A 26,413-nucleotide genomic window follows, 5' to 3' on the forward strand; every position below is an offset into this window, starting at 1 on the left:
CACTGACACAGGGACGTCTATGCAAACTATGAATCATCTTCCCAGCTCTAAGTATAGACGTCGCCTAAGGATACGTCTACAGTGGTGCAGCTGCACCTCTGCAGCACTTCAGTGCAGATACCACACCAACAGGAGGGCTTCTTCACCAGATATGCTGTTTCCTTTTTTATTTCTAAAGGCTTATCTACAGTGCACATGGAGTTATTTAGGAATGGCTATTCCCAAATAGCTCTGGGACACTTTTATTTTGGAATAATGCTGCCTTGTTCCTGTTTAGTGTGGTTTAAGCTAAACAGGAACAAGGCCGCCTTACTCTGGAAAAAGTGTCCATGCATGGAGTTATTCAAGAACAGTTTTCCCTGAATAACTCCATGTGTAGGCAAGCCCTAATGCTATGAATGGCAGTCCATAGTGATAGGATCTATTCAAGTTACATCTTTTAAAAACTAGTTTGTTTAAAGGGACAAACTTGAATATCCTAAAACTAACTTAAAATGTTTTTCTGATAAAGCCCCCTTAATTAGTAAGTCCTGACATTTCTTTATTTTTTTTAAATCAATTTTGTTTTGAAATAATTCTCTCTTCTCTTTGTTGCTGCTTTTAGAAAGGGACTTTTGAGGTGGGTCTGAGAGTAATGCCAAACCTGCTCAAGACAACCAGTCAGCTCCCCCACCCGCTCATGTTTGATTGCTGCCATATCAGCTTCAGACTTACTGTTGCTGTTACTGGTACACAAGCCCTTGCATGAGCTCTATCCCAGAGCAGTATCGGAAAGTAGTGAATCATCATGCTGATGCAGTGTTTCCCAAACTTTAGAAAGCTGACTTCCCCCTTCAGGAAGAGGAAACCAATCTCTCACCCCTTGGAGACTCCTCCTGTCCTTTGGGGAAACAGCATGCTACTGCATGAGATCAGGCATGCAACTGACAAACAAAACAATGAAACTGACAGTGCACAAAGTACTGTCAAATGCACAAAGTAAAACTGAAAAAAAAAGGAAGGAGAAAATAACTTTACTCTTTCAGTTAGAGTAATCTTGGAAGTTTTTTATTACCACAGTAGGTACCAAATCTCTCCCCCTCCTCCTTTCCTATTTCTTTACTCCCATTATACACTTGTATTTTGGCTTTGTAAATGGTGCCAACTTGTATCATTGTTTTAGTTGTCCTAGGTTGTTTTGTGTAGTAAATCTGTTGGGAGGGTTATCAGATCTTTGTATGATAAAGCAGAGAGGACTGAATTTGTATGCTGTTGTATCACAAAAATGATATAGCATGCTCATCATATATGGAATTAAAGTAATTGCCATTAAAGCTGTCTTTGCATCACTGCTTCCTAGAGCCTACAAGTAATAATGGAAGTCTGGAATAGGCATTATCAGTTGTGATAGACCCAGACCAGTTGGGAACAGCAGAGTAGCAGAAGGGAGATATACTGGCCACTGGATAAGTAGTTTTCTGTTCCCTGAGTGACCAGAGCAGGGGCTGCTCCAGGCTAATAGACCACCTGACTCCAATTAACTTGCTAAGAGTCAGGTGAGGCAGTTAAGCACCTGACGCTAATTAAGGCCCCTCTGATGCTATAAAAGGCTCACTCCAGTCAAGCCAGGGGGAGCCAGGGGAGAGGAAGTGTGTGAGAGGAACTGGGAGCAAGAGGTGTGCAAGAAGCTGAGAGTGAGTAGGCATGCTGCTGGAGGACTGAGTACAAGAGTTATCAGACATCAGGAGGAAGGTCCGGTGGTGAGGACAAAGAAGGTGTTGGGAGGAGGCCATGGGGAAGTAGCCCAGGGAGTTGTAGGTGTTGTGCAACTGTACCAGGAGGCACTCTAAACAGCTGCAGTCCACAGGGCCCTGGGCTGGAACCTGGAGTAGAGGGCGGGCCCGGTTTCCCCCCATACCTCCCAACTCCTGATCAAACACAGGAGGAATTGACCTGGACTATAGTTGCTACCAGAGGGGAAGGCCTCTGGACAGTTTCCTGACCCACAGGATGAATCTGTGAAGTGAGCAAATCCGCCAATAAGCGCAGGACCCACCAAGGTAGAGGAGGAACTTTGTCACAACTGGTGTCAGCAGTGGGATTTGGGGTGCACAGCGCGGCGGAAGAAGGAGGGTGATTTAAAAAAAAAAAAAGGGTGGGCGGGGAGAGGGTTTATTTATTTTTTCACCACAATGGATGATGTAGTGCGGGCACTGATACACGCTATGGCGGCCCAGCAGGAGGCTACCCGTGTCCAGGCAGCCGCCCAACAGGAGGCAATGCGGCTGCAGCAAGAGACTACTAGCCTGTTGATGGACCAGGCTGCTCAAGACCGAGCTATGTTGCGAGAACTGGTAAGCCAGGTAAAGACCCTTACAGAGCTGGCCATGATGGGATGCGGCTCATACGGGCCATCCATTGGCTGCAGAAAATGATGCGGGAGGATGATGTAGAGGCATACCTTTTGGCGTTTGAGAGGACAGCCTTACGGGAGGCCTGGCCTCGAGATCAGTGGTCTGGCATCCTTGCCTCATTCCTGTGTGGGGAGGTCCAGAAGGCCTACTATGATCTGCCTGAAGAGACTGCATCAGACTACCCCCTGCTGAAAGCAGAGATCCTGGCCAGATCTGGGGTAACGACAGCAGTGCGGGCCCAGCGTATCACGAGTGGAGGTACCAGGAACACAAAACCCCGGGGTCCCAATTGTATGACCTCATCCATCTTGCACGAAAGTGGTGGCGAACTGAGTCCCGGAATCCGGAAGAGATACTAGAGGTTCTGGTCATTGACCAATACATGAGGGGACTACCACCAGACCTTTGCGCCTGGGTAAGCCAGAACAAACCCTGCACCTACGACGAGGTCGTCGCATTGGTAGAGAGGCGAAGGACGGCGAGGGAGCTGACCTGACCAGTTAAAGAGGCACCCCAGGTTAAATTAGCAGCACCAAGCCCCAAAGGTCAGGTGACTGGGCCACCAAGAGGGCCCAGGTGGAAAAAGAGAGGGGCTGAAGGCCCACTAGAGGCCACAAAGAGTCGGAGCACTGAGGGAGAAGAGGATCGGGAGGTTAGACTGCCCAAACCAAGAGATCTGGGAATACCTAGGGCTCCATACAGATGTTATGCCTGCGGGGAGTGGGGACACATAGCTGCTGAGGAGCCTATGCAGTGTAACCTGGGGAACTGGGCAGACCCATGCTCCCTAATCCACCTTGTGGGGGTCTCACTAACCCCACATATGTATACCAGACCAGTGAAACTAAATGGGGTAGAGGCCACAGCACTGGTTGATTCGGGGAGTGCTATCACGCTTGTCTTGGGGAAGCTCGTGAAGCATAGTCAGCTGCTGTGAGCTAAGCATACGGGGATAACCTGTGTCCATGGGACAGTTGGTTGTTACCCTACCATCCCAGTAAAAATCGAGATTCCGGGGAACACTACTGAGGTAGCAGCAGGTGTAGTCCCTAAACTTCCATACCTGACTCCAATTAACTTGTTAAGAGTTTGGAGGACTTCCTAGGGTTTGGAGACTTACTCCCGGTAAGGGGATTGGAGAATGGGGGAAACCCTGAAGTTAGTGCGGCATCCACAGTAGACTGTCAACCCCCAGTCTTCTCTGAAATATCCCCAGATTTGTTCTCCACTCCCAGACAGGGTAGAAAGACAAAAAGGGAAAGGAGGGCAGCTAAGGCCTTGGGAACCCGAATACTGACCTAAAGCCAGAGGGTCGCTCTCGTAGGTAGGCGGATCCGAGCAGCTGAAAAGGAGGCCACCCAGGAGGGAGAAGCACCCAAATCTGACTCCCACTCAAACACTTCTGAACCAGTAGAGGCAACAGAGACTGGCGCCCTAGATCTCAGGCAGATTAGCCCCGGGAGAGGAAATTTTGGATGGGACCAGGCAGAAGACCCAAGGTACGACAACATTAGGAAGGAGATGACTGAAATAGATGGGATCCCCGTGGAAGGGAAAACCCAGGGACCAGGACCCTTCTTCATAATGAAGAAGGATCTGTTATACCAGGTTGCACCAGTACAGGGGCAGAAGGTACAGCAGATCCTAGTACCTCAAAAACACCAGAATGCTGTATTAAGTCTTGCCCATAGTCATCTTTTTGGGGGATATTTGGGGGTAGAGAAGACCCTGGCCAGGGTCCTACGACGGTTCTTCTGGCCCGGAGTACATGAAGAAGTGCAGAGGTACTGTGCTTCCTGCCCGGATTGTCAGCTGCACAATCGCCGTCCCCACGTGAGGACACCTTTAGTACCTCTTCCCATCATAGAGGTCCCCTTCGAGCGAATAGCCATGGACCTACTGGGACTCCTGGAGAAGACAGCCCGGGGCCACCAATATATACTTGTCATTCTGGATTATGCTACTTGCTACCCAGAAGCCGTCCCCCTGCGAAACACAGCCTCTAAAACAATAGCTAAGGATTTGGTGGGGATCTTTGCCCGAGTGGGGCTACCAAAGGAGATATTAACAGACCAAGGAACCCCATTTATGTCGAAGCTAATGAAGGACCTCTGTACGCTGCTCCATATACATATCCTGAGAACTTCAGTCTATCATCCGCAGACTGATGGGTTGGTAGAAAGGTTTAACCGAACCCTCAAGGCTATGATAAGGAAGGTGGTAAGTCGGGACGGGAAGGACTCGGACACCCTACTACCTTACCTTTATGTTCGCTATCTGGGAGGTACCTCAAGCCCCAACTGGATTCTCCCCCTTTGAGCTATTATATGGGCGCAACTCCCGAGGCATCCTGGACATAGCCAAGGAAATTTGGGAGAAGGAACCCAGTGAGGGGAAGAACATAATAGAGCATGTGCTACAGATTAGGGACCGGATAGCCCGGGTCACTCCCATAGTGAGGGAGCACCTAGAAAAGGCCCAAGAGGCCCAGCAAACCTACTACAATCGTCAAGCCAAGGTTCTTCAGTTTCAGCCTGGTGACCGAGTAATGGTACTGGTACCCACGGCTGAAAGTAAGCTGTTGGCCCAGTGGCAAGGGCCCTATGAAATAGTTGAACCCGTAGGGGAAGTAAATTACAAGGTGCGACAACGGGGACGTCGAAAACTAGAACAGATATATCATGTCAACCTTCTGAAACCCTGGCATACCCGAGAGGCATGCCCGGTGGTTCGGGAAGACCTACACCCAGGGAACAAAAACCCTGGACAGGTGAGGGTGTCTCCCGATCTAACGACAGCCCAGAAGAAAGAGGTAACTGAGATGATCACCCAATATCAAGATGTATTCTCGACAAAGCTGGGTCGCACAACTGGGACATATCACATTGTCACGAACCCTGGGGCCAGAGTAACAATGAGGACCTACTGAGTGCCAGCAGCCAAAAAGGAGGAAATAAAAGCGGAAGTCAGGAAAATGCTGGAGATGGGGATCATTGAAAAATCTCACAGTCAGTGGTCCAGCCCAATAGTGTTGGTGCCCAAACCTGATGGCACCACGAGGATCTGCAATGACTTCCGGCGACTAAATGAGAGCCCTGTTTGATGCCTACCCTATACCCCGCATAGACAAATTAGTAGACCGTCTGGGGAATGCCCGGTACTTAATGACCCTAGACTTGACAAAGGGGTACTGGCAGATTCCCCTAGCTGAAGATGCAAAGGAGAAGATGGCATTCTGTACACCAGAGGGTCTTTTCCAGTGTACGGTCCTTCCTTTTGGACTACATGGGGCCCCAGGTACCTTTCAGCGCCTCATGGAGAAGTTATTACGCCCCCATGCCAGCTATGCTGCGGCCTACTTGGATGACGTGGTGAGTCATACCCCAGACTGGGAAACCCACTTGAAGAAGGTGGGGGCAATCCTTGATACCTTCAGGCGAGCTGGCCTTACGGCAAACCCTGTTAAGTGTGCTGTGGGGTTCACAGAGGCCAAATATCTTGGCTACGTGCTAGGAAAAGGTCTGGTGAAACATCAACTGAACAAGTTAGAGGCCATCCAAAATTGGCTACGACCAAGTAGTAAGAAGCAGGTCCGAGCAGTCCTCGGGGTGGTGGGGTATTACCGTCGTTTCATTCCCCATTTTGCCCTAAGGGCAAGTCCCCTAACGGACTTAGTGAAGGCCTGTGGTCTGGATCCAGTCAGATGGTCCGACACAGCAGAGAGGGCATTTGCAGACCTACGGACTGCCCTCTGCAGTAACCCCATATTGTTAGCCCCAGATTTCACCAAGGAATTCATCCTTCAAACAGATGCATCCGAGGTGGGGCTAGGGGCTGTCCTGTCGCAGATGGCTGGGGAAGAGGAACACCCAATTCTCTACCTCAGCAGGAAACTCCTTCTGAGGGAACAAAAATACGCAGTGGTAGAGAGAGAATGCCTCGCCGTAAAATGGGCCATGGAAACGCTGCGTTACTACCTGCTGGGGCGCAGATTTGTCCTCATGACCGACCATGCCCCTCTTCAATGGATGCAACGGAACAAGGAAAAGAACACAAGGGTAGCCTGGTGGTTCTTATCCCGCCAACCTTTCCAGTTCCGTATACAGCACAGAGCAGGGAGTCGCCATGGCAACGCCGATGGCTTATCATGTGTACACAGTCTGGAGTCCCAAGCTGCCCAACCCCTTAGTGTTGAGCAGCGGGGAGAGATATGTGATAGACCCAGACCAGTTGGGAACAGCAGAGTAGCAGAAGGGAGATATACTGGCCACTGGATAAGTAGTTTTCTGTTCCCTGAGTGACCAGAGCAGGGGCTGCTCCAGGCTAATAGTCCACCTCACCCCAATTAATCTGCTAAGAGTCAGGTGAGGCAGTTAAGCACTTGTCGCTAATTAAGGCCCCTCTGATGCTATAAAAGGGCTCACTCCATTCAAGCCGGGGGAGAGGAAGTGTGTGAGAGGAACTGGGAGCAAGAGGTGTGCAAGAAGCTGAGAGTGAGTAGGCGTATTGCTGGAGGACTGAGGAGTACAAGCATTATCAGACATCAGGAGGAAGGTCCGATGGTGAGGACAAAGAAGGTGTTGGGAGGAGGCCATGGGGAAGTAGCCCAGGGAGTTGTAGGTGTTGTGCAACTGTACCATGAGGCACTCTAAACAGCTGCAGTCCACAGGGCCCTGGGCTGGAACCCGGAGTAGAGGGCGGGCCCGGTTTCTCCCCATACCTCCCAACTCCTGATCAAACACAGGAGGAATTGACCTGGACTATAGCTTCTACCGGAGGGGAAGGCCTCTGGACTGTTTCCTGACCCACAAGATGAAACTGTGAAGCGAGCAAATCCGCCAATAAGCGCAGGACCCACCAAGGTAGAGAAGGAACTTTGTCACACAGTATAGCATACAAAAATGTATAGCATTCTCTGGCAACTCTGAATTATTCTTTAAAAAATATATCTTGCAAAGGCATGAAAAATCCTTGACTGTAGAACAGTGGCTCAGTCAAACTTTTAAATTTATTTTTAACTTTTTCAGAGAACTAGTTTTTATATGGTGTTCTCATAGTTTTGATGTTTGATTCAAAAGGAAGTGCTTGCCTTGATTAATTCTCATATTGATTCAATTCTGAATAAAAAAAAAAACACAGCCCACAGTCCCAACAGTAACTACACAGAGCCTTGAGATTTTTAAAACTGCTGAATCATTTAGGTGACAGCTGACTTATTGTATAATATAGGGTTGACAAGTAGAGAGACTACACTGCTATTCTAGCAATTGAAGGCTTTGATTTTTTGTTTTACACTGGCGAAGATACAACCTTCACAATTTAACAATAGTAAAAAAGAAATAGTCAAGTAGAATTGAAATTAAAAGAATTACTTTGAACTGAAATAGAAATATTTGAATTTAGCAATTAATTGGAGTAAGCGGACATAAAGTAAATTTTTAATGTACTGTAGGCAATTGTCTGCAAAGATGCATGAAACAACCATGTTTGCTTGATCTGGCTGGGATTTATTTAGCAAGTAAGAATTTTAATTTAATGTGTACTGGCTAAGATAACTAGTTGTCTGTAGGGTCAAGGTACTGACATCAGAGGCATTTCTGAACAAAGATGTTGCAGTTGGTGGGTGGATGGCACTGCTTTCAGCTGTTGTATGAGCTTGCATAAATAGTATCTCAACTTTAATCTTTCGGGTGTTCAGAGGTAGTGTGCATATTTCCATTTAACCCCTGGACACTTGCCGGCATGTATGACCCTTTAACAATTCCTGTCCCTCTGTCCATCCTTGGCACCTTGGCTCCAAACAGTCTAGGAGTAAAGCCAGTAACTTTTTGAAGTTGTAACTGTGTTGGGTACATCTATTAAGCAAAAATATTTTCATTTAATTAATACAAGGTGTCTGTTATGTTTCCTGTGTAATATGTTGAACATTTGTGAAATGTAATTTACCTCCCCAGTACAAGATGTTTTCTTTCCTTTTGTGTGTGGTGATCAATCATGGTAAAATATAGGGGAAATGAGAACTGAAAAAGATGATTAATGGACTTCGGTATCAAGAGTAAAGCTTGTTTTTTGTTTTGTTTTGTTTTGTTTTTTTTGCAAAAATCAATTGTTTTTGCAGCATATTTCAGCAAAGAAGAGTGTGGCCTTGACTTGTATTTTAGGATAACACATCTCTTTTAAGTAGCTTATCTATTAAAAACTTTTGAAGTATTGACTCTTATCTTACATTTTGTGAGTGAGAAAAGAACAACCAGGGCCCAATCTGATTAGAGCCTTTGGGAGCTACCTCAATATAATGACTGATATGTTTTCTGCAGTCCTACAAGCTTTCTGTGTTTCATGAACTGTAGTTGGCAAGGTACTTTATTGTGGCTTGAATATCTACTTCTGTCAGTAGGGAATCATCTGTCAATCTTCAAGCAGTGATACTTTCTGCTAATTCTGTCCCAGTTCTGGACTTTTTTTAGAGATGGGAGAGGGAGTTTGGACTTTGGGGGTGCTTTTTTGACTAGCTATATCTCATTCTCTGTCTCTTGGTATAAATTTAATTTACACCAACAGACACCAACATGGGAAAGTAACAAACACAAAGGAGGGTCAAAGCAAACTGCAAAGTGACCTGGATAAATTAGACAAATAGAGGCAACAGGAAGCTGAACCTTTGCTAGTGGTAGGCTTAGTACGTACTTAAAAGCTATGTTGTCATAGCTGGGAAATAAAAAGCAAAACACCCCATGCCAACAGAAACCTCAACGTAGATGGGCCTATGTTGATAGAAGAGGGCTTTTGTCAACATAACTAACGTCATTCAGGGAGGTGGTGGTGTTAAACCAACAAACTCCTGTATGTGTAGGCTGAGTCTACACTAGGGCTGTGCTGTCATAGCTAAGCCAGCATAGGCACCATAGGGTAGACATACCCCTAATGAACGTAAAGCCTTAAGCACAGGGAAGGAACTAAACAGCATGTATGGAAAATGGGTTGAGCTAACCAAGCAGAAACATGATTGTCTGAAAGCAAATTTGTTTTCATCCTGTGTTAATACTCTAATATTACTTTTCATGTTACCCAAGTACTAAAGTTCCCTCGGAGAAGGTGTGGAATCTGTACAGGGAGAGATGGCGCATCCAAGGAGCTTTACTTTAAGCGCTTCAGAATCTGAGGAAAGCTTGAGCTACTGCTCTAGTTTGTGTCATAAGATGACTGAAGTCCATAGAAATATTCTAATAAGATAACTTAAACTGCATCTTAAGCAGTATTACCTTATTGAACAATTTTTAATTTATATTATTTCTTATATAGCAAACTTTGGCCTGTTCCATTTTAACGGCTTTGTTGAGTGAGTTCTCAAGTTCAAGTAAAACCAGCAACATTGGACTAAGCATGGAGTTCCATGGTAACTGCAAACGAATATTTCAGGTAAAACAAACAAACAAACAAACAAACAAAAAAAATTAACGTATGCTAACTATATTTCTGATAAATAGAAATGTTAATAAAGGAAAACTTTCATGCACCAACAAATGCATTAACAATTTTGGTATGTGCAAAAGACTCCTATATATTATAAATTAATACTAAATACATACAAAGTATGTATTAATTCCTTGTTTAGTGAACATTTTAGTAATTTTATGAATATTTGTTTCAGAAAGTGTAATGCATTTTTTGACCATTTTATGAATGTAGATCTATGAATCTATACACAGTAGGAATCTTAACTCCCTGTCTACCAATAGCAAATAAAACTAATACTCTTTGGAACCATGATAGTCTTAAATATAGCTTTGGTTAAAAGCCAAGGAAAGCCATGCATTTAAAAATATTATTGCAGATGGTGCGGTCTGGTTGTCTCAGATGTATTGTTTGGCTATGGATAAACGTTTTTGTGAAGGCATAGCTTTAAGTTCTGTGACTGTTGTGGAACAGCTTATCAACTTCTTCCATGCCAAAGACCAAATCCCTCCTCCTCTACCAGTTGTTAGAAAAATGTATTACCAGTTTTTTCTCTTAATGACTAATATTTATAATTAAGATTTAAGCTTTTTTTTTTTTTAAAGTGTTACATTGTGTAGGTAAAGGCCTTGTTTCTGTAAAAATGTTAGAAATGTTCCAAGTTAATGCAAGAATCCCAGATTTTGTAAATAAAATTTAATTTTATTATTTCTTACTATTTGCCTGATCAAGAACTTCTTACTTCATGAATGGGAGACTCCATTAATAGTATGTATTCTTCCTAACACTAGGAGGATGACCTTCGGCAGATCTTCATGCTAACAGTAGAGGTACTACAGGAATTCAGCAGGCGTGAAAACCTCAATGCTCAGATGTCTTCAGTGTTTCAGCGTTATCTTGCACTAGCCAATCAGGTCTTAAGCTGGAACTTTCTTCCTCCAAATTATATCCTTTTAATGTTTGAACCTTTGCTTCAGCTAATTAACTTCACCTGTACTTGATAATTGGAGCTTTTGAAAAATGTAACATTTAGAGAATTTTTTTTTCAAGTGGGGGTAATTTAGACCTTGCTATGTACTCTATTGGTCACTCCCATACTTGCTTATATTTACTATATATTCAAGTTGTTACTGCTGTTTTCTCTTTAAAGTTGTGAGTGTTTGTCACAAGGTTAAAATTAGCTCATAGAAGCAGCAGCTAGTTATGGGCTGCTGGACTGTCTAGCAGATGTCGGGATGGTGCAGAGTGGGAACTTTCATCTACTGCTTTAATATGAGACTAGGCAGGACCAGCAGGGATAGATCAGAGCTCTTGTTTTTCTTATAAAGCTTCTCACTGTGGATCTATCACCTCCTTCTCTCCACCAAGAAAAGGGGAGGGTGATGTAGAACTAACACCCTCCAAGAATTACCCCCTCTCTGGCTTCTTTGGGAGCTAGAAGAGAAGTTTTGTACTACTTTTTCCATGAGCAGTAGAAAAGCGTTTTAGGATCCCACCAAGAAAAGCATTTGCCAGAAGGCAGGGAGAACAGACTGCACCTGGTACACTACCCCTTCCTCCTGACAACCTACAGGTTGCCTTAAGACGGTCCTTTAGTCCCTCATTCCTGTGTGTGACAGGTTGCTGATCTTGGGATCCCAAAGAAGTGGGAAGAGAGTAAAGAAGAAGAGGGACTATAATGCAGGGAAGAAGCATGGAGGGAGGGGGAAGGAATGAGAGAAGAGAGGAATAGAGAGAGATATCTCTCTCACACACACACACACACACACACACACACACACACACACACACACACACACACACACACACACACACACACACTAGAAGAAAATCAGTGTAGATATGGTAAACTGCATTTTGCATTTATCCAACAAAGAGTTAAATGACAAAGCTTCACTGCCAGGGGTGACTTTTATCCCTGACTCACAAAGCTGTTTTAAATCCTTTCAAATCCATTTGCATCGAATGACACACACTACAAAAAAACTCAGATGTTCTACCTGAATCCTCTGTAAGGACTTTATTTCACTCCCAGAAATATTGTTGGTTGTGGGTGATCAAAACATGTTGTCGGGGTTGTTTTTGCCCTGATTTCTGGGAAGTTTGTACCTATCATACAATAGAAAGTAAAAGTGAGATTTCCATGCTTGAAAGTGGACATTCTTAAAGTCTCGTCTGGAAGGCTGAGTTCATATTATGAATTCTAAAGTTATAGGGGAAGTACCATGATTTAAAAGAAAACATCCATTTGCAGTTCTGTTGAAAACCACTGAATTCAGGCTGGATTAAGGGCCATATTCAGCCCTGGTGTAACTCAGCTAAAGTCAGCGAAGTTAATCCAGAGATGAGGTTGGTCCAAGGGCTTTGAAGACTGATTTTGGAGGCCAACTGCTGAATGGGCTGAGGTTGTGTAAGGAAAATTTGGGATTTGCAGAATATTGGATATCTTTTGGGATCGCCTGTTGTAATTTGACAGTGTCCACTGAAGAGGTACACCTCTATGCTGTCTTGTGTTGAAGGTTTTCCCACTGGTGTAGCGTTACCTTAGTACAAGACCCTAGTGGAGATGAATACCACAGTTGGAAACTGGGGTATGCTGTACCAGTGCAAGTCATAATTTACATGAGTGCTGTAAGAAGAAGAACAGGAGTACTTGTGGCACCTTAGAGACTAACAAATTTATTAGAGCATAAGCTTTCGTGGACTACAGCCCACTTCTTCGGATGAGTGCTGTGCATCTACACTGTGGGTTTGAAATGATGCAGTTACATTGGTGCAACTACACTGATGCAAAGAAAATTGGAGAATTAAATTAGTGACCTAGCTTACATTTTTAGCTGTATGTAATCAGAAAATGGCTTGTTCTGTGCCAGTAAATAGGTGTTAATTGAAACAGATAATCAAGCCTTATCACTGCATTAGTACTAGCAATATTTTCAGTCACTTGGATACTTTCAAGATACAGTAGCTAGTAACTGTATTTTTATAATCAAAGGGAAGAGAGAATTGTCTTTTTTTCCCCCTCCTCTGCTGGGCATTAAATTTTTATATGAAAAGCATATTTAGTATCAGAATTAATTAAATTTAATTAAGAAAACATTAAATAATTCCACCAGTGTAATTTCTTAATCTTTAATTTAAAAAAATGTGACAGTTGGCCATAGGTCTTGGACATTTGGTTCCCAGTTGTTAGACCTGAATGAGAGTGCACTTTTAATACATCAAAATTTTTGTAGCAGATGTTCTCTTCGTTCTCAGACAGTTAGCAGACCTCAGAAATGGACTTGTACAATCATCAGTTGTGTGTGGATTTTGCCATAATGTTTTGTACTTCCCTCGGCAAAATACACGGTTGGTTATTCTTGTGTTTGTCAATGACAGAGTGAAGTTAATTTGCAGTAGATATCTGTTCTCTCTAGTTAAATGATTATTGTATCTTTAAAAGAAGTGGCAAAAATGTGATGAACTCAGTACTAATCAAAGAGAATTTTAATCTTCAAGGGTCATATAATTTAGTGTAATCTCTTAAGAATTGTATTAAGACAAGTTACTTTTAGTCACTGCCAAGAGTGTTCATACTGTAATAGGATGCGCACTATTTTGCTTAGCTAAATGCAGTTTCTCACATTAAGCATCTGTATGTCACAGATGGCACATGACAGCATCATATTTAAACTGTAGTACTAGAGATGGCAAGAGCTGGTTTGAGAGATGCTGCTTCTTCCATCTCACTTTATAACATGTAGACAATCTATCAATTGTTATTTTTATCCATTACCTCCATGAATACTGTGTACGCAGTAGTTCACCTGGTGTTTATGAATGCTTGAGACATTTCTTGGCAGTGCTAATTGTAAATTATGATAACATAGAATTCCTATTTTGCGCTAAGAATGTATGGCAGTCTGCAGTGGTATGTTGGCTTCTGTAGCATTGCTTTTTTTGGTACTGATACAGCATTGTTTTGTTTACTTGGATCAAGCTAGTTCTGATCACTTTTTTTTTTCCTTTATTTTTAAATTGACCTTTGGGGAGACTGGATAACTCAGGACTAGTATTGTGCTGTATATCCATATTTTTCATAAATTTGCCTCTGCTGATTCCCACCCTGGGAGCCACATATTGTATCTAAAACATCCCATTTCAGAGCTATATACCATTGGCCCATGTGTACCTTGACATATGCAACTAAGCTGTTCTTCATGGTTCCCTCGTAACCCATCTCTCTCATGAAATTGCCTCTGCAGATCTTCCTGATTTCTCTACAGTAAGTCACATGCTTTTTAGTTGCAAGTTATGAAACCACTGACAACAGTAAAATCATTAGGGGCCTGACTTTGTGACTTTCCACAGATCCAAAATTTTTGAACTGAGAGCGTAAGATTTTTGTCGTCCTGTCTCCCCCCAAAATTGTATTAATTTCTTTGTTAGCAAGTTCAGCCATGGAACTTCAGACTCATTAAGGTATAGATTTTTATAAGTTTTGGTTAATAGGTTTAGTTTAAAGTTTCAACAATAGTTTAGGTAGTAGTTTTATGGTAATGATTGCTTTAGTGCTAGTTTTTTTGTTTTGTTTTAAGTTAAAGGTCTGCACCTCTGGAGGGCTTGGGTCTCTTCCATAGTGAATGTTGAGGTGGGATCTTGGTTAAGACATCTGCTGCTTTTTAGTAGCATAATGGTGCACCTATTTAGCTGATGCAGATTGTCATAGTTGCCTTCAATGGAGCTATGTCAGTTTACACCAGCTGAGAATCTGCCTTATGACTTTAATGGTTCAGCATGCCTATTGCCTTAAATACACAAGGGAGGGGAATTCTCCTTGAATCTATTCAGTGGTTTTTATTTCTTGAGCCACGGTAAGACCTTTAAAGGAGGCTTTAGCACCCAAACAACTTAACCCAAGTTGGAAACATCTATCACTAAGTCTAACGGAGCAGTCAGAGAACCAAATGGAATGCTCTAGAGAACATTGTCCAGAAGAAACCACCATAAGAGTCCCTGACTACCAGAGGAAGAGAAGAGGCCATATGTGAATATAGCAATTGTATGTGGGCAAGACAAGAACTGCTTTTTGAGGGGCTAAGTACTTTTGAGTAAGGCATGTGGTCTGTGGTCCTGTGTTCAACTTAAGTGTTAATCCTATTAATAATGTCTTAAGAGATACTGAGCAGAGTGTGAGAAAGAGGGTTTGGATTTCATGAATTTTAAAGATAACTAAACAAAACTTAAACACCATATTGAAACTGAACTCAACCATAATTAGTGCTTCATCACTTGGGTTTTTCTAGACATTTTGTTGCAAACTATATAAGACCTAGGACATAAGAACGGCCATACTGGGTCAGACCAATGGTCCATCTAGCCTAGTATCCTGTCTTCTGACTGTGGCCAATGGCAGGTGCTTCAGAGGGAATGAACAGAACAGGTAACCATCAAGTGATCCATCCCCTGTCACCCATTCCCAGCTTCTTGCAAACAGAAGCTAGGGTCACTTCAGTGTATGGTTTTGCATCTCTGCCCATCGTGACTAATAGCCATTGATGGAACCGTCCTCCATGGATTTATCTAATTCTTTTTTTAACCTTGTTATAGTCTTGGCCTTCACAACATCCTCTGGCAAAGAGTTCCACAGGTTGACTGCATTGTGTGAAGAAATATTTCCTTTTGTTAGTTTTAAACCTGCTGCCAATTAATTTCATTTGGTGACCCTTAGTTCTTGTGTAATGAGAAGGAGTAAGTAACACTTCCTTATTTACTTTCTCCACACCAGTCATGATTCTATAAACCTCTATCATATCTTCCCTCCCCATAGTCATCTCTTTTCCAGGATGAAAAGTTCCGGTCTTATTAATTGCTTGTCACATGGAAGCTGTTCCATACCCCTAATTATTTTTGTTCCCCTTTTCTGAACCTTTTCCAATTCCAATATATCTTTTTTGAAATGTGGCGACCACATCTGCACGCAGTATTCAAGATGTGGGCATACCATGGATTTATATAGAGGCAATATGATATTTTCTCCTGTCTTACCTATCCCTTTCCTAATGATTCCCAACATTCTGTTAGCTTTTTTTGATTGCCTCTGCAGATTGAGTGGATGTTTTCAGAGAACTCTCCACAATGACTGCAAGATCTTTCTTGAATGGTAACAGCTAATTTAGATCCGATTGTTTTATATGTAAAGTTGTGATTTTGTTTTCCAGTGGGCATCTGCCATTTTGTTGCTCAGTCACCCAGTTTAGTGAGATCCCTTTGTAACTCTTCACAGTGTGCTTTGGACTTAACTATCTTGAGTAGTTTTGTATCATCTGCAAATTTTGCCACCTCACTATTAACCCCTTTTTCCAGAACATTTATATTGAACAGTACTAGTCCCAGTACAGACCTCTGGAGGATGCCACTATTTACCTCTCTCCATTCCGAAAAATGACCATTTATTCTTAACCCAGTTACTGATCCATGAGGACCTTCCCTCTTATCCCATGATAGCTTACTTTGCTTGAGAGCCTTTGGTAAGGGACCTTGTCAAAGGCTTTCTGAAAATCTAGTACACTATATCCACTGGATACCTCTTGTCCACATGCTTTTGACCCCCTCAGAGAATTCTAGTAGATTTGTGAGGCATGGTTTCCCTTTACAAAAACCATGTTCACTCTTTGCCAAAAATCATGTTCATCGATGTGTCTGATAATTCTGTTCTTTACTACAGTTTGAACCAATTTGCCTGGTACTGAAGTTAGGCTTACTGGCCTGTAATTGCCAGGATCACCTCTGGAGCCTTTTTAAGAAATTGGCGTTGCAGTAGCTATCCTCTAGTCATCTGGTACAGAAGCTGATTTGAAATGATAGGTTACATATCACAGTTAGTAGTTCTGATTTGTAGTGTAGTATCTGAGCAACTTGCAAACCTTAATAGATCTTGCAGTGCCTTTAAGGAAGTAGTTTTATCCCCATTTAAAAAAAGAGGAAGTGAGACTGAGAGATTAAAGGCCTGACTTTTCAAGGTGCTGAGTGCACACAACTCCAGTTTTGGCATCTCTGAAAACTAGGCTGCAAGTGACTGGCACACAAGTAGTCTGTGGCAAAACTGGGAACAGAACCTAGGGTATTTTGAGTCTTAGTCCAGTGCCTCAACTGCAAGGTAATTTAGCCTTCCTCTTAACTGTTAATTATGCTGCCCTGGACAAAAGTTTAGTATTTAGAAGTGTAGGCTGTTTTTTTTTTTTTTTTTTTTAAGCAGAAGATGCTAAGCATTCAAGCATGGGCTTTCCTCATTTTATTACCAAAACCTCACCTCCCCAAAAAAGTCAGACATGAAAGGCATATCCTGTAGGGACTTATGAGGGTTTGTAAGATCCCTTATAGACTGAGAGTCCCTTTCCCATAGGGACCAATTCCAGTCCATCTGTGTATGAGTTTTAGCCAGGATCTGAGAACAACTCACTATGTGCTTGGCATAGATGCAAACCAGAAACAACAGTCTTTAAACTCTAAATATAATCAGTATACTGGCAATACAACGTTGTACTGCAGACTTCCAGCTGTTAGATTTTATTTAAAGTTTTTAATTATTTGTAAAACATATGTATAGGAGTACTTCTATTGTACTTGAAACACTTTTTCTCCAAACAAATCCTAAAGCTTGATTAAAATGACCTTTGAAGCAAATATCTCATAATGCGCCAGATCATCCTCTCCAGCAGAAACACCAGTGGGAGAAGTCTGTCAGAGGAAATCAAAGCATTGATTATGAACTACTCCTCTATTGTTCTGTTGGGAAGAGGCAGGGTTTGCTTTCACCTGGAACAGGCTGTGGGGGCCAACCACCAAACCTGGTGGATCTGCAGAAGGCCCTGAGCTACAACACTTGCTCTAATACTCAATGGCTGCCCTCAGACCCATGGAGAGCTTTTGTGGAAAAGATAATATAGCCCCACCTCTTGAGGGTCAGAGGGGCAGCAGTGCATATCCTGTCCATTCACTACTCATGGGCTCTGGACCCACAGAGTGTCTTTCACAGGGGAGTCATGGAAGTTGGCTATGCTGCAGAGAAGGCTGACCTATGTGTAGATCTGGAGATTAACGCCACCTATTGTATGTTGTGCAGATATTCATTAATATGAATTAGTATGTCAATAAAAATGTGCGTAATTGTAAGTAATACTTAGAGCATATATAATTTGAAAATCATTTTAATTTCCCAGTGATTGCTCATGTTTGAAAACATGGTTTTATTTCTATAATCTGTAAAACTAAACCCATCGTGAAGTTGGTGGGTGCATACATAAATTGGGATGAGGGGAACCAATGTAAGCTAAATGAATCCTTCCAAAACAATACTTCAGTATGATCTGCAATTGTTCTCTTCCAGCAAAAGCACCAGTGAATACATTTGCCTTACTGTATGTCATGGCATGAATGACATTTCTACATTATTATACTTCTCAGCACAATTTGAGACTGTTCATTGAATAACACTGCTCTACAGCCAAAATGCTTCTGAAATAAATGTAGTCAAACTCTACTAATTCTGGGTCACTGAGAATGAAAATGATGCTTAAAATTGTTGATTGGCTCTAGTTTTCAAGATATGCTATTGGGTCAGTATATACGACCCTTGACTTGGGAATGGCGGAGGATAAGTGAGTTATAAAGGGAAGGGATCTCAATTTAAACCAGAAATGACTAAAATACATCTTTGACTGGATCTATGAATAAATCTATGACTGGGTTTGGACAGTACTTGCTTTTTAGGCAAAACAATGAATGATGCAATCTGAAGCTGGTATTGCGTCATACATGATATGAATTGCATCATGTTATTCCTAGAAATCATGGATGATGCAATCATAACAAAGCTTACATCACTCTGCTGAACAAATTGCCCTATATCAGCTCTAGAAATCATACAGTGTCATGCTCTCTTATTTGTCAGTGTTTGATTTTGCAAAGGGACACATTTCTGTTTAGCCAAAGTGAGCAAAGATGCCTCGTACTTGTGTGAACAGTGCAGATAACTTCTGCTATGTTTGTGGTGAAGTGACTTTTGCATCACAAAAGCACAGTATAACCACTATGGTTAAGAAAGCCTATCACCTTTATTTTGGCTGCAAAATTGGAGATCAGGACAAGAGGTGGGTCCCACACATATGCTGCAAAACTTGTGCAACAAATCTTCGCCAGTGGTTGAACAGGAAAAGGAAATCTATGTCTTTTGTAGTGCCAATGATTTGGAGAGAGCCAAAAGGTCATACCAGCAATTTTTACTTCTGCATGGTGCCTCCAGTTGGGAAAGGTGTGTCAAAGAAGAAAAAGTGGACTGTGCATTATCCAAACATTCCATCAGCTATATGCCCCGTACCCCACGGAAAAGGACTGCCAGTTCCTGATGCACCAGAATCATTCTCACTTGAGTCAGACGAGGAAGAGGATGAAACTTCTGGTCCTGAACCATCAATGTCACAGGACCCACATTTTTCTCCCATCCTCCTCCTCTGAACCACACCTCATAACACAAGGTGAACTGAATGACCTTGTCAGGGATTTGGAACTACCCAAGAGTAAGGCAGAGCTGTTGGGCTCCAGACTACAGCAGGGGAATCTCCTGGCAGGTGATGTTAGGGTTTCCATGTTCCGTGACTGTCAAAAGGATCTCGTCCCATTCTTCTTCATGGAAGGTGATCTTGTAGCCTGCAACAACCTCGATGGTGTGATGGCAGCCCTCAACATCGTTCACGATCTAGATGAGTGGAGACTGTTCATTGATTCATCGAAGACGAGTCTTAAAGCTGTTTTACTGCCATCAATTCCAGTTGGTCATGCAGTCCATATGAAGGAAACCTATGACAACATGAAACAACTTTTGAGGTGCATAAACAACATCAGTGGCAGCTTTGTGGCGATTTGAAGGTTGTTGCTCTCTTGCTTGGTCTGCAGACTGGGTACACAAAGTACTGCTGTTTTCTCTGTGAATGGGATAGTTGTGCAAGAGATTCCCACTACATCAAGAAAGATTGGCCACTCCGACAGTCATTGGAGCCTGGGAGGAAAAGTGTTCGGCATCCACCACTTGTTGAATCAAGGAAGATTTTGTTACCACCCTTACACATCAAGCTGGGTCTGATGAAGAACTTTGTCAAGGCCATTGACAAAACACAAGCAGTTTTCAAGTACCTCCGTGGAAAATTTCCAAGGTGAAGTGAAGCTAAGATAAAGGAAGGTGTCTTTGTTGGTCCTCAGATTCGTGAACTTCTTCGAGATGATGCATTTGACCATGCACTGCGTAGCAAGGAAAAGACGGCATGGAAAGCCTTCCAGTTAGTGGCAATAAATTTTCTCGGAAACAACAAGGCAGACAACTACAGGTTGTTGGTGGAAAATCTCCTCAAGGCATACAAAAGCTTTGATTGCAACATGTCACTAAAGATACATTTTTTGCACTCTCATCTAGATTTTTTTCCACCGAACTGCGGAGCAGTGAGCGACGAGCACGGCGAGCGATTTCACTAGGACATTGCAACAATGGAGAAACGCTATCAGGGCAAATGGAGCCCATCAATGCTTGCAGACTATTGCTGGACAGTGATAAGAGATGCTCCATTTAATGAATACAAGAGTCAAGCCAAGAAGCGCCGAATAGACACTGAATAGGACGAAACTATGTACATAATAGTTTTTTGCCTTTTTGTTTCATAATAAATTTTATTTGTATAACCCTTTTGCTGATTTTTAAAGTGTTACATAAACAGGACAGGTGAAATATTATCATGTAAAGCAACGATAAACACATGAAAAGACCTAGGTTTACAATTTATGATTCAAACTCTACTATCTACACAATATACATAGCCATAAAATGTAAAAACTTAAATATCTTAGAAACAGTAGCCAATCAGTTGTTTTAATTGTCATATTTGAATTCAGCACATCAAAATATATAATAAATAGCACATTTTATTTCTGAAGCAGACGACTTCTCAAAAATCGTAGACCAGTGTAATCTTTTTTTTTTATTTTAAAAGACTTTCAGCTTCTGTAAGAATCTCTGTATTTTACATTTTATCATCTCAGTACAAAGTTGAATTTCCTATTGGTTGTTTTTAATGTGCATTTGTGTGGTATCACCAGTGAGCTGTTTTAACGATTTGCTCTGGGGGAAAAAAAGATTAATTTTAAAAAATTAATTTAGTTTTCCTGTGACATTACAGAGTGGTGCAGTGGCATTTTTATTTTTAAACTATATTGCTGTCTGAACTCCTGGAAATAGTATTGCACAAATTAGTCATATTTCTATTGCTTTAAAAGTATTGACAGTCTTCAAATTCATTTTTGATAACAATATGTTACAAAACCAGCATTTATCATGGGTAGCATCAGAAGCTGCATGTGCACTGTCAAATTTAGTATCCATTTTTCAGCCATTCTGGACCAATGCTAATAACAGTGTAAACCATAGCATAGATCAGGAATTTCACTGTAGTGTCCCTGAAGCAAGTTTTTATGCCAGTGTGATAAGCATGCCTGATCCCTATCTACACTAGCAGTTATATACATTTACTAGCACCGGTGCAATGACATGTTCTGGAAAATGGGCTTTAGGTTCTCTGATGTAGCTGCAGTCTCATTTTGGATTGTTTAGTGAACATATACATTATTTCACCTACAAATCTTCTATTGTCAGATGTCATCAGGCCATTAGTATGAGATTCAGTTCTAAAAATAACAGGATATGACTACTAAATACTGAGGCTTGTTAAAATAGTGACAGTAAACCAGCCCTTCTTTCATTCCAAATTAGGTGTGCATATATAACTGGTCCCATTTGTAAATTAAACCTACTAATGAATAAATTGAATCTCTAATCCTCTTCTGGTACTTCTATCTTTCATATTCATTCGGTACAGAATTAAGGAGAAGAGCACTTTCACTAGTAAAGAATAATTTATCCTGCTGTATTTTCTTCATCAGATTACCATGGGTGGAGAAAATCATTTATAACTTACTGTACAACTTCGACTACTACTAAGTGCTTTGAAATGCACTTGAGAGTAACTGTAAAGTTTTGGTGAAGGATGGTTACTTCCTATTATAACTTACACTAATATATTATTTTCATCCAAAAAACTGAAATACTTTCATCAAGTCACTTTATAGATATCTTAAACTTTTATTTATATTCTCAAATATAAATGAGACTTAACTCCATTATCTTGTATTTCTGTATGAAATAATCTATTGTGTATCTCGGAGTCCATATTGTTCACATATACATTTGTAAATTTGTATGTAATGAAATTCATTTTATATTGAAGTAATATAAAAGTCCTGAATTGTTTCAGTTCATTATGTGTCGATTGCAGTTCTCCCACTTACAATGAAATTGCTCTATGGAAAAAATTACTTCACTATAGGAGGGTTCAACTGTGTATGATGGTGGTGGGGTTCTATTTTGGTTGCTGCCATATGGTTGGAGTCACTGTGGTACTATGATGTCTCCCCAAACAAGTGGCAGTAAAAATGTTGCACCCTGCTTTATGCTCACACTTTTGTTTATGCCACTTATATTTGGGGTTTTTGTCTTTTTTAAATCCCCACTTGCTTACTCTTTTAAATAATGTGATCAGTATGGGTAGAGCTTATTGACATCTGTTAGTGTAGTATAAACTCTGATGTCTAGAACTTTACATATTTTGAGAAATCTGGAGTATATATGATGCCTTTAACCGCATATAGTATTACATGTAGTGTATTCTCAATGGCTCTCTAAATATTTATATACTTTAGTATAGTCATAGACTCACAGAGTGCAGTGGATTTACATGCTTAAGTGGTTTCTCGCATCTTTGGTCATCCAACACTACTAGACCATTTGCAGAGTTCCATGCTTGTAATTTAATGTTGAGTAATTAGATGGTTCTCTGCAATGAATTCATAGATGCAATGTGTGTATGTTCCTTGGTTTCTCTTTTAAGAACATATGCTTAATAGAACAATGACTTGTGGTGCCTTATGCTTTTATTCTTCCTAGCATGATAAAAAAATTAGAGTAATACAGGGGGAACATATTTTCATTCTGTGAAGCATATTTGGCTATTTAGAAAAATAGGATATATGTTTCAAAGAGCTATCTTTAGCAATCATAAGGCCTTTATAAAAGCTGCCAGGAAAATTTTTTAGAAAATGACTTCCTATTTTGCATAAATTTTAACACCTGTTAATTGCGGTTGCTTTTTTCCCTCTCCCCCTGTCACATTAGATATCCTGGTTATCAAAGTGATCATATCACTATGGTATGTCTCATAATTATGATCAAACTGTTATCTAACATTCCTGGAGCATTCTTTTTTTCAATACTTAATACCTTTTATTCCTTGGCCTCATGCATGAATTATGCTGTGTATGTGGAGAGGCTTAAAGATTGTTTCCATTACATTCTTTCTGAATGGATCCTGTTGTATCTAGGATTTTTTTTAAAGGCAAGTAGGAATGTTATTGTTGACCTTGACACCAGATAACTGGGCAGACATTATATAGCTATGTTTGAATCCTCACAAAATGTGATGCTAAAGCCAACAGAGTTGTGGCGTGAAACCCTCCTGGACATCAGAGTTATGGAGCTTTTCTTTACAGTAAGTCTCATTCTTCTTCAACTTTCATAATACAGGTCACAGAGAAGCAACTCCTTCCTCTTTTAAAACATTATTGTTGGATTCTTCCTGTTGTACCAGGTAAGACTAATTCTGTTAACATCAATTTTTACCCTAGCAAGTTTCTAAGGTGGTGGTGGACTATTGATTTTTTTTTTTTCCCTATCAAGTGATCAAGACGTACTTTGCATATAAAGTGTCTTAAATTATTTTTATTTTAAAAATTATTCATGTATTCATTTAATATCTTGGACATATCTATTCGCCAGATGAAATTCTGAGCATAATGCGTTAGCCGTGTTATCAGATACCTTTTTAGCTAAGGTATTGCCTCTCTACAAATATCAGCTGAACAATAGGTTTTCACTGCTGCTGGATCACTGCTCAACAGAACAGTTGAAAACTAGCAATATCTTTGCATTTCTCCATCCAAGTTTAGCATAAAACTCCATTCGTTATAAACTGGATATAAACCAAAAAGGTCAATGATAGATCTGCTGATTGGAAAATAGCTGAGTAACACATGGTTATTTTGTATTTTTTTTTAAACTGCTATTAAAGCTGGGTAAAAATAATTTCCTACCACTAATTTTTGTTAATATTTGCTTAATTTGCAGTCAACCCAGCCACAGTATTCAGATTATTTATGTAAACTGCTATGCTAATCTTATTTTATATCCTATCCCATCTCTTGGGATCTTGTAGCTCAACATTCTTCAGGCTAGGGTTCCTTTTGCAAAGCAGAGAAATAATATACTCAAAACTCTGTTGGGGTGGGCACTATGTAGCATATATAAATCTCTAGAACCAAAAGTGATATGTCTGACCTGTGAGTTTGACTACACATCTATATTCAGTGTTTTATTAAAGGAGATTCATTTGTTTGATTGAAAATTTATCTTGCTCCAGCAGTTCTTGAAAAGGTGAAAAACTTCCTGGCAGAACTCTTAACAGCCACACACAATCTGAACAGCTGTCTAGACGATCTAGACAGTTGCTACTGTCAGCTGTGAACCTCCTAATGCAAATAACTTTTGGGTTTACAGGTTAACCCTTTCTAGTTTAACTGTACTAAGAAGTCCCTGAGTTAAATGTCTGACTTCTGATTTGTTCTTCAGTGTTAAATTTTGAGTGACTGCCTTATCCATCACATTCAGAAGATGAATGCTTCTGAATACTAAACATTTATTTTATTTAATGGAAACTAAAGAATACATCAGTTTGTTAAATCATTTGTGAATGCACAAAAATCAAAACAGCACATTGTTACTTTTGTTTTAAGTAGCACGGCTTAAGTCGTATAACATTAATTTTGCATTTGAAGTAATGCAGCCTTTGCTTCTGTAGATATCAAATTCTTGTTCAAATACAAAAATTAAATGAACAGTGATAATTTACACACTTATTTGAACTAACAAATTTGAATACTTCTAAGTTTTGTAAAACTGCCATTTTAAAGGAGAAAAATCCTAATTTCTACATGGTGTAAGATTTATTTTAATAGGGTAGAGTGGGGAAGAATTGTTTTAAATTTCAAAATTGTGTTTTCACGTGATTTGATCTTTCAGAAGTTAAAATAGTTGTAACTTGTCTTTGTGTATCATTTAGAGGTTTGTGTTAGTTGCACAATTATCACTTGGATAACATTTGAGATGGGCTAAATAGAGAAATGGTTATAAAGATTTAACTTCTTTTATATATATCAATTTAACAAGACTGTGTGGTTTTTTTTTTTGAGAGGCCGACTATACTAGTATTTATTATACCATTATATTATACTATTTGCTTTGTCCTGTAGAAATAAAATGCTTGTCCTAATAAAAGCCTTAAAGTATTGCAAATATGTATTGCAATTATGTATTGCAATACATATTTGCAATAAATATGTAAAAATATGTTTTAAATCTATTGATATGTTAAATTTATTTTAATCCAGAATTGGTAACCACATAAGTAGTGATGTAACACTCCATTTGCAGAAATGAGAAAAGATTACTAGTGGTCTCAGAGATGTTGCCAAGGGTGAGGTGCACTTGTTTTGTGTGCCTTCAGTGTTTACCTCTGCTAAAGAAGCATCTATATAATCTTGATTGAATTTATCAACTAACTTTAGCAAGACGCTGTAGCTTAGGCATAGTTAGCATAATACAGATGACTGTCATTATTGCTGTTTTTAGAAGGAGCAGTATGTCTGACTGGCTGGCATCTGTTTCTCTCTTTAAGAGATAACATGCACTAAACAGTTCAATTTCTAAAATGTAGGTAGGACCCAATTAAGTGTTACTTTTGGTGAGTTAAGTCATGGCTCATGACGCTAATAAACTGAGGAGCAATCTTGATGTTTACTCTGGTTTAGGGCGATGCTATAGAAGCCATGTCATTTCAGATTGACTAGAAATTAGGGTAAGATTTTTTTTTGGTGTCTGCTTTTTTGGATTGAGAGCCATATGATTGTTGTAAGAACACGCATGTGTTTTCCATGTATTATTAATTCATTTCACTTTGTAAAAGGTACATCGAAAAATCAGAGAGGATACAGATATGGCACAAGACTCTCTACAGTGCCTAGCACAGCTAGCTTCTCTGCATGGGCCAGTCTTTCCTGATGAAGGTTCACAAGTTGATTATCTGGCACATTTCATTGAAGGATTACTGAATACTATCAATGGGTATGTACACTTGCCTTTTAAATTTAGATGGCATCTTTTAATCTTTACTTTGGAGTGGAAGGAGAGAGCCAGTATGGCTTATTTCTTTGCATAATTTGTGTTTGGAGTTGAACTATTAAAATGGAATAACATTTTTTCGAAAGGGTATTTCCTGAAAAGAGTATAAAGTATATATTGGTTTGTTAAATGCTGAAAATTCATCCATAAAATGAACAATTTTAAGCTTTTTTCCTAATTTATAAAAAAAACC

At 40.5% G+C, this 26,413-nt stretch overlaps 1 protein-coding gene across 1 annotated transcript in view; it reads left to right on the forward strand.

Annotated features, from left to right (window-relative positions):
* Positions 1-26,413, forward strand: part of XPO4 (exportin 4) — a 153,786-nt gene that overhangs the window by 71,055 nt on the left and 56,318 nt on the right. Inside the window, exons 5-8 of the mRNA XM_034758775.1 lie at positions 9,696-9,812; positions 10,640-10,793; positions 23,364-23,476; positions 26,006-26,163. Of these exons, the coding sequence (XP_034614666.1) occupies positions 9,696-9,812; positions 10,640-10,793; positions 23,364-23,476; positions 26,006-26,163 (542 nt within the window). The remainder of the gene's footprint in view (positions 1-9,695; positions 9,813-10,639; positions 10,794-23,363; positions 23,477-26,005; positions 26,164-26,413) is intronic.

This window comes from Trachemys scripta, chromosome 1, assembly GCF_013100865.1.
Source record: "Trachemys scripta elegans isolate TJP31775 chromosome 1, CAS_Tse_1.0, whole genome shotgun sequence".
Taxonomy (NCBI): domain Eukaryota; kingdom Metazoa; phylum Chordata; order Testudines; family Emydidae; genus Trachemys; species Trachemys scripta.